At 33.7% G+C, this 9,840-nt stretch overlaps 1 protein-coding gene across 6 annotated transcripts in view; it reads right to left on the minus strand.

Annotated features, from left to right (window-relative positions):
• TMEM135 (transmembrane protein 135) overlaps positions 1-9,840 on the minus strand; it is a 307,887-nt gene that overhangs the window by 94,025 nt on the left and 204,022 nt on the right. For all 6 annotated transcript variants that reach the window (XM_019643514.1, XM_019643511.1, XM_019643512.1 and 3 more), the window contains 4 exons: positions 9,718-9,787; positions 6,327-6,494; positions 3,214-3,277; positions 2,144-2,220 (listed from right to left, as the gene is read on the minus strand). In XM_019643514.1, the coding sequence (XP_019499059.1) occupies positions 2,144-2,220; positions 3,214-3,277; positions 6,327-6,494; positions 9,718-9,787 (379 nt within the window). The remainder of the gene's footprint in view (positions 1-2,143; positions 2,221-3,213; positions 3,278-6,326; positions 6,495-9,717; positions 9,788-9,840) is intronic.

Below are 9,840 nucleotides of genomic sequence, written 5' to 3' on the forward strand. Positions count from 1 at the left end.
GGGGTTATTTTCTTTGTCTCACTCTCCTTTTCCTATTAGCAAGTTTTGTCAACTTTACTTCCTAAACATACACTAAAATCTGTGTACTTCTCTCCATTTCGACTGCTACTGTCCTGACACTAACCACTGTCTTCTGCCTGAGACTGCTCCCAGCTTCCAGTCTTGCCTCTAGTCTGTTCTCCATATAATAGGCAGAATGCTCTTAAAAACTGAATTAAATCATGTTATTTCCATGCTTATAACTCTCCAATGGCTTCCAATTGTACTAAGAGGGGAACCCCCCCCATCTCTCTCTCTATCTCTCTCTCTCACACACACACACACACACACACACACACACACTTGTATAAAGCAAATACTTAATTCTCCAATGTCATTAGGGACACAGATTTTCAGTGAGATACTATTTTAAAAAATCAAGCAAGTTAAATAAAATCTATAATCTTAACTTTGACTTGGTAATATCAATATGTTCTTAATTATTTTCGCTTTCTCTAAAAATAAAGGTGGTGGTGGTGGTTGGAGTTGGGGTGGGGGCGGTGTGTGTTAGGATTTTCTAGTTCTGCTCACTGGATAGGCCCAGAAACAGTGACTAGACTGGGAGCAAAAAACCTCCAGCACCCACACTGAAGTCTTGAAACACCATTTCCCACCAAAAGAAACTAGGGGATATTGGAGAAAATATTGATTCTCTATCTGGGGCATGAAATATCCCAAATGAGCCTAGAATATCTTGTTTCATCACAAAACAAGTAAGCTATCAAAGGTACTGGCATTATGTAAAAAAGAAACAGGAGTCAACTTGAAGAGGCCCTCATGGACAAAGATGGCGCAATTTGAGCTTAAGAATGCAATGGGTTGAAACAAATCAAATATGTTAAAATTCATGACTTCATATGACAATTGAAAATAAAGACTCATGTCAGCTTTGCAGGATGCTAGTGACTGGCTCATTCTGAATGCTGGTAAATAAAAGGAAGTAATTAAGCATATTATTATGACTTTGTATATAAATTATTTCAGAGTAACCCAAGAGTTGAAAAGGGAAAGTTCTTTTTAGAAGAATTCCCACTAATAAATGCAGAAGAAACAGTAATATTAGACTATGAGCATTTTGCAACTCTCAATGAAATAATTCCTGGCAATGATCACTAATGGCTGCTAAAACAATTAGGTAAAATACTAATGGGGAACCTTATGTTGGCTCTATCAAGACCGAGTGCACTGATCAATCTTAGCATCACAAAAAAAGAGAGAAAACCAGACATTTCTATGCTTCCTAATGTGATGCAGTAGGAATTCACATACAGTAACTATGAAGTATTTCTGCAACACCCACCCCCCAAGCTGAACCTGAATTTGCTTAAGCTCTAGGTCTAATTAAATTTACAGGAAACAATGAGTTAAAGAAACATGTTAACACCATAGTGAGGATGCAATCTGCAAAACCCTGAATGTGAAAAATTCCATAGAACTAATGACCTAGATTTTCAACAAATAAATTGCAGGGGGAAAAAAGAAAGAGCAAAAAAACCGAAGGGGTGGGGTAACTATTATAAACCAAAAAATACTTTGGATCCTGGTTAAAACAAAGGCATTGCAAAAAGACATTTGTGAGACAAGCAGTGAAAATGTATGAGTAAGCTCTAATTGGATATATGGGAATATTAAACAGCTACTAAGTTTTTCTTAATGTATGATAATGGTATCGTGATTATATTTTGGTGGTGGTGTTGATTTGTTTGTTTTTAATGAGGCTTTATCCTTTAGTCTTATCCTTTAAGGAGTCTTTATCCTGAGTTGTTTATGGATGAAATTATATGATAGCTATAATCTGGGATTTGCTTTAAAACAATTCAGTACTTGGGAGGTTGGGGCAGTATAGATGAAATGAGATTGGCCAAGTATTGCTAACAGTTGAAACTATATTATTGGGTGCATGAGGGTTAATTACATTACTCTTTCTAGATTTGTGTATATTTGAAAATAACACAAAGAAAGAAGACAAGATAGGGGAACTGACTTCATGAATACTTGTATAGGATTAGAACTGCTTTCAAAATTAGGATATATATTCTTTGCTAAAGCAACTTTAAAAACTCTACTCCTTTAGAACTGTACAGGAATAAAAACATTTGCTTACCTCCACCAATTTGGAAGCTAAATACATGGAAATTGTTGTGCTTTTATAAAACATCATTGATACTCCTGCCAAAAATCCTGAAACAAATAAAGCAAAATTTATCAGCTCTTGAAGTATGTCCTTGTTATTAAGTCATTTGGAATAGTTAATTCACTTAAATAGGAAAGAACTGATTTGCAGCATTGCCTTTTGCTACATCAAATTCAAGGCCAGTTATATACTTGATGACATTAAAATGGGCTGAGTTCTCATCATATGTTTTTAAACAACTGACCGTCAGGGTTAAGAACACACAGTTCTGATATACATATTATAAGAAACTTTACATTCTAAGTTTAACTTTAAAAACAAAGTGGTCTTGCCAAACATAATGATTTTCAAAAATAATTTTTTCAAGGTTATTGGTATCATTTCTAACTTTAAGTGGAAATATTTATTCATCTATTCCAACAGCTCAAATTATTTTTAGTGCTATCATCATTACACTTCTTCACACAGTACTGCTTCATTCTATAAATGGAAAACCAAGGTTGGAGGAGGCCTGGAATACAAATATTAGGAAAAGTACTAATAACTGAAAAATTGTCTATTTAACTTAAGTAGTACATATATTGCACTTGTAGAAAATGTTCTTTAGTTTTTGTTTTTATAAAATTATTTAAGTTCCTAAAAAATAAAAAATATAGTATATTAAAATACATGTCACTTGCCAGTGGCAAAAACAGAATATTTTAAGAAATCTAATATAATTGCACTTATAATATTATATAGTTGCTTAGGTAATATTTTAAGACTTCACGTTCCTTTGTGCTACATTCCCTAGGATTTCTGGCCTGTAGCAGGGCAGATACCCAAGCCATTATATTGCCAACTCAAAACACCAGATGGCAAGAGTGCCTTGACATGTTAAACTTCACAAATACAAAATGTTTGGATTACTGCCTCCGTAGGGATTCTATTACAGAGAAAGGAAGATACACAGAAATCAGATGAATTTCGAAACTATTTCTGATTCATTCCTACCACTGATTGATGCAATAATAATAATTCGTTTTTTAATCATTGCTTACCAGCTATAATAGCATGCAGTTCATCATCCAGGTTTCTGACCCAGCGCAGGAAGCAACTAGTCCCCTGTATCAAGAAGAAAATACAATGACTTCAGTTGTTTCATAGGAAAAAAATGCCTGTAATGTCTGTAATGAGTGAGTCACTAGCTGAACATGGAGGCAAATTAATCTAACTGAATACATGATCGGGAAAATTATAAACAATAACCTATAATAAAGTTACTGTTTTGGAGAGACACTATCAAGAATTATCCATAATATTTTTATGGTAATGATTTTTCAAAATGAATCCATGGATTCTAGTTTTGTGTACATGTAGAATGCTGGAAAAAGTATCACTCCCACTCTAACAAGGAGAAAAAGCTGGATAAACTACAAATCTGTCAAGCCGGAGTTCTATTCCCAGAGATAATATTTTTTAATATGAAGGTGAAATAAAGACTTTCTCAGACAAAAACTGAGAAAATTCATCCCCTGAGGCCTTCACTACCAGAACGTTAAAGGTGATTCTGTAGGCAGAAGGGGTACCGGATAAAACTTTAGATCTCTAAAAAGAAATGAAGAGCTCTGGAAATGGTAAAATGAAGGTAAATTTAGAAGACATGCTTTTTCTGCTGTAAAAATGAATTAACTGTCTAAAGCCGCGGTCCTACAACTATGGCCCACTAGCCCAATCTGGCCTGCCACCTGTTTTTATATGGTTCGTGAGCTAACAATGTTTTTCTCACTTCTAAATGGATAAAAATAAATAATAATAGTATTTTGTGACATGAAAATTATATAAAATTTTAATTGCAGTATGGTAAAATTGTATTGGAACACAGCCATGCTCATTTATTATGTATTGTCTACGACTGCTTTCACACTACAGCAGCAGAGGAGTAGCTGTGACAGAGACCATATAGTCCACAAGCTTAAAATATTTACCACTTGGCTCTTTATAGGAAAAGTTTTCCGACTTCACAACATATTGTGAGATTTATAACATATTAAAAGGTAAATGTATAGCACAAAGAATGGAAAGGAGAAATCAGAAGTATCGTGTTGTAATAGTCTTACACTATAAGTGATATATTACTTGAAAACATTGATAAATTAAAAATGTTTATTATAAAATGTTAAGGCAATCGCTAAATTTAAAAAAGGTATAAATGATAAGCCAATACTTAACTTGAATACAAAAAAATACCAAAAAATTAATACAAATAAAAATAATTAAAAATATACTTTTAAAAATCCAGAAAGAGGCAGAAAAAGAAAAAAAAGGAACAAAAAAATGGAACAAATACAAAACAACTAACAAGAAGGTAAATTCAAACTCAACCATATCAATAAGTACATCAAATATAAATAGTATCTAAGCATACCAATTAAAAGACAGAGATTATCAAACTGAATAAAAAAGTAAGAGCCAACTATATGTGGTCTAAAAGAAACCAACCTTTTTACACTGAAGACACAGAAAAATTAAAGCAAAAGGATGGAAACAATATACTATCAAATATAATCAAAAGGAAGCTGAAGTAGCTATATTACTACTAGACATATTCAGAACAAAGACTATTACCAGGGATAAAGAGGAACATTACAAAATAAAAAAAGGATCAGTTTACCAAGAAGACACAGAAGAAATAAGGTTTGTTTGTCTGTCCTTCTCTTAATTACAATCTCATGAAGATGCTAATGTCATTAATAATTTTTTTTTAATTATATATGGCTTTGGAACACAGTGTATAAATTTTCCTATAAGATATTTTCGGACCTGGTTGTATTTTCCTTAGTCTGTACCATTAGTCTGTATACCATTCGTCTGTATAACCTAAGTAAATACATAGAAACAGAAATAAAAACAAACAAACAAAAAACCAAAATATATGCTTTGAGATATGCTGGATGGTGGAGAATAACCAATCTGGGTTAAAAATGTTGGAGATAATCTACACGTAAACATTTAAGAGATTTAAGAGTTTATGTTAAGAATAAATACAAACACTATGACAAGAGAAATGAAAAAGGATGTGAATATAAATATATAATTACCAATATTCTATCCTATTAACTCTTGTATATTCAAAGATACTAGTAATGCTTCCTGGTCAAACTATATTGAAACTGTTTTCAATATTAGAAATATTCCATAAGTGATTAACTACAGTTTACCTGTAGTTTGTCACTCCTGTTCACCTTTCCATTTCAAAATGTCTTCTCTATACCTACCTTTTATGAGTACACTTGTTTATAAAATGATACATATCCATCTTACCCAAAATAATGCCAGAGTTCAAGTTTCCCAGCATTCATTTTGTGCTTAACAACTGTGTGTGTGCGCACGTGCGCACGCATGCACAGGTCAACCTTAGTTAACCCATTTTACCACTTAGAATCCATATTTAGATTAAGAATCTAAATTTTAGATATTAGTAATATGATTTACATATTAGTGATTCTCATTCAACAAAAGGCCATTATTTAAAGTTGCAGAGTACTGTACTGTGAATGATCCCTACATGTGTGTTTAGGCGTGTGCTTTTACACATAGGAGTACGTTTATAAGAACATACAGAAAGGGGTAGAAGAAGGTTCACTCTGGTTATCTGAGACAGTGTAGTAGGAATAGTGAGTGAGTGGAAGAGGGAAAATTAGTCATTGCTTATATAAGTTACAACCGAAAATCCTTACTGATTCTATCAAGTGTTGACATCAGCTAGAAGGGTCTGAAATATGTTTAAATTAAAACCAGGCAGTAAATACACTTCATAAAAACAAATAGATCAGGTATATTAATATCACTTTTGATGTTAGAAATGTCTGAAAGTTCGTATTTTCTCAATGACTAACCTTATTGAAGAAAAAGAAAACGAGTCTGAAAAATTTTAATATGTATAAATGCAAGCATGTCAGCACTTTCAAGCATATTAAATAACATTTTAAAAGAAGAAATTTCCACAACCTCAGTTCCCAAGTACTGTGTATATTTGGTGATGTTAAGATATTTATGACTACTACAGAAAGAAGCATTTAAAAAGATTATAAATAAGTTAAGGCCATATCTCATTCTAACAACAGCTATGTCATTTGTTTCCCATTTTTCTTTCCTCTTCTGAAAGCCTTACCTTGTATATACTAACAAAAGAGCCCAGAAAAGCTCCGAGCTGGAAGTTTTCTTTATTGTAGAAGAGGGAAAGCAGCCGGGATGGCTGTGTAAACAGATGCCTAAATGCAGAGGGGATTCGGAGGCAGCACTGGATCAAGTATCCCACGCTAAACATTCTGATGAAACCCTAGAGAAAATTGGGAGGAAATTTTGATTTACAATAAAATTTTGAAGTCTGATAGATATGAATTTTACTGTCTCAGGATCAAGGCAGAACTCAAACAAAACTTAACCCAAGTTTATATCACAGCCATTTTTGAAATTAAACCTTAAAACCTCAATTTTAAAGCAATTACCTTAAAAATAAGGGTGAAATCTTGCAGTGAATATACTTTCTTTGATTTACAAAGACTTAAAAAGTTTCACAAGCACTGACCAAGCTTGTCTATGCACCAAACTTCCATTTCTTGACAGTTTTAAACAAGTATCAGGATTTATAATTCCTAAACTACATCTAAATTTTAAAAACAAAAGCACTGAAATTCCAAAAAAAAAAAAGTTAACAAAACCAAAGCCTTTTGTAAATTTTAACAGAAAACTCCTCTTTCTCATTAGTATGAGTAGGGATTCGTTTCACAGGAAAATAATTTTTTTATTTGTTTAGACCTTTGGTATTAGCTTTTTAAATGATCAGTTTAAAAGACTTTCCCAGGAAAAGAAATAATTATACCTAGGTTTTTATTTCTGTATTCAAATGTGTCGGGCTAAAGCATCTATAGGGAATGGGAGCTTTAAGGCGTACTCAACAAAACTTGAAAAAGCAAATCTGCTGCAAATCCACATTTGCTGCCAACATTTCTCCATCTTATCTGCAACTATTTATAGAACAAATTGGACAGAGAGGATGACTGATGTTGGTCAATTTCATTTCAGTCTTTAGGAAAATGAAGTTTAGATGTCACTAAACACTGAGAGACTGAAAAATTCCAATTAGCACAAAACAAAATGTTTAGAAAACAATAGTATTTTATACATGATTGGACCAATACATTGTAATACTGGTCTCCTATCCTCGTCCTCTCTCACCCCCACTGGGGTGGGAAAATGTCTACATCCTTAGCAGAGCTTGCCTGGTAAGTTCCAAAGGTCAGGTTTTTATCTTTCAGAAAGCAGCCTTCTTTTTTAGAAAAACACTGAATCACTATGAAGAAACATTCATTAATTTACCTGAAACTACCTAATACCTGGTTAAAACATGGAAATTAAATTGTCCAATCAATTAGTATGAATTACCATGCATTTGCTTAATTGAAACTGTCAAGTGTTTGTTTAAAGCATGAAATGTTCACACTTTTACTTTTTTACTGATAATCTTATAATACTGAGATATAAGGAAGGATTCAAGGGTTGCCACTCATGTTCAATCTTTTCATGCTATTTTCAAGAAGCCCATTCATTCCTCCATCCATTCACTCTTGCATGTACTCAGGAAAGAGTCACTGGATGCCTCTTATGTGCCAAGCATTACACTAGATGCAGGGGATAAACAAGCGACGAAGACACAAAGTTCGTCCCTTCATGGAGCTCGCATGCTCATTAGAAGAAGAGAAAATAAGTAAACATATAAACATAAAATAATTACAGATTACAGTAAGTGTAATGAAGGAAATAGGCAACTAGGAGAGAAATTAACAGGGCAGCTTATACTAGATTGAGTGGTAAGGGAAGGCTACTGATGTGACATATAAACAGACAAAAAGGAGAAGGAGCTAGCACAAGAAAAACATTTCAGACACCTTGGGCAGAAAGCACAAAGCCAAACATGAGAATGGCAGGTATGAGGAACCAACAAAAAGTTAGTGTGAATGGAGTATAGTAAGCTGAGGGGAATGTAACTCATGATTACTTACTTGGAAATATAATTTCACATATGGTGTAACTGAATACATGGAATAATGAGGTGCACTATCTAAATATTTTACTATATTTGTGGTGCAAATTTGTCACCCAAAGGTGTCCAAATTTTACATTCATGGACATAATATTCCATTTTATACATAAATTACCAAGTTTATCGTACTGGTACACATTTGAAAGAAGGACTAGACTTTTTTCATTACTTAGTAGTTCTCACTAACTTTCTCATTATTTTTTAACACTACCTCCTCTCGTCCTAAAATTTCTCAAATACCTATGATTTAATTGGAATACTTCTCTTGGTCTCCCTACTGAAATCCCCCCTTGAACTAGAATTATGTCCAGTGGAGGGAATAATAACTCTCTGAGAACTGGCAGACTCTGAGGCTGCCAGTAATGATGTTTTTATGGGTTTTTGGGTTTTTTTGGGGTTTTTTTTGCCACTTTAAAAGTAGTCAGGAAATCAGATTTGGAAGAAGTGTTATCAGAAACCATTGCACAACTGTACTGCTCTGACCCCTAGTCATATCTTTGGGTACTTCAAGGGTAGAGTGTTGGCTTAGGCAAATAGTACCATCAACAGCAGGCCTTGGGGGTTCCCATTTGGAAGCACTAATGTGATACAATCCTTCCATTCTAGGGTGACTGTCAGGAGGCTGTCTTTTGGGGTCCTATATAACTCTTATTAACTGAATGGAGATCAGACTTTGACGTGTCCTCTTCAAAGACATTTCTCAGAACTACATGGAAATTGTAAGTAAGAAATTGTAAGACATAGTAAGAAAGAACATAAACTTTAAAAGCATCAGAATTGTTACAGTATGGTCCAACACTGAAGAACTTATAGCAGGTGGTGCCATCTGTGCCAAACTAACTGAAATGAAAAACCTTCCTTCCCAGAGTTGGTGCTGATGGAGATGACAGGCATGGGGTGGGCAGGGATAGGCATGCCAAGACACTAATACACTAGGGAGTGAGGAATTTATGCCAGTGGGCACAGCTAACTCTCTTAATGTAGAGCAACTCTGGGCATGCTCCAGTTACCTCCATGCCTTAAAAAATATAACAGCTTTACAAGTCCAACACCCAATGCCACTGTAGCCAACTGTGCACAGTGTATGTGCACTGCTGATCCGCTAGCATACAACACAGTCCAGGGGCCCCGTTCTAGTGTGTACTCTAATGAGGATATGTTACAAAGTACAAATTTTAATGACTTTTTTGTTGTTGTTGTTTCACCTTCTACTTCGTAAGTTTTACACTAATTTTTAAATAAGCAAATTTAAAAAATTATTTAATTAAATATCTGGTAAGTAAATATTAGGCTAAATTGTTACCCGTTTCTCACAAATTTCTTATTCTTTGAGACAAATGCAAAGAATGATAGCAATTATTGTCAACTTCTCCATTTACTTTGCAGTTATATTTTAATCAGTAAGTTATTTCTCTACATATTTCCCTGGTTAATAAAGAAGATAATTTTATATACTCACTTTAATGCAATAAGAGATGCAGTTATCTTCATAGTGTTTGCAACATCTATGCCTTGGTCCATGCTTACATCTGAAATTAAACCAAAAGCCTAATTATAATTAAAATGTGTGTGTGTGTGTGTG

The sequence above is a fragment of the Hipposideros armiger genome, unplaced genomic scaffold (assembly GCF_001890085.2).
Source record: "Hipposideros armiger isolate ML-2016 unplaced genomic scaffold, ASM189008v1 scaffold_79, whole genome shotgun sequence".
Taxonomy (NCBI): Eukaryota; Metazoa; Chordata; class Mammalia; order Chiroptera; family Hipposideridae; genus Hipposideros; species Hipposideros armiger.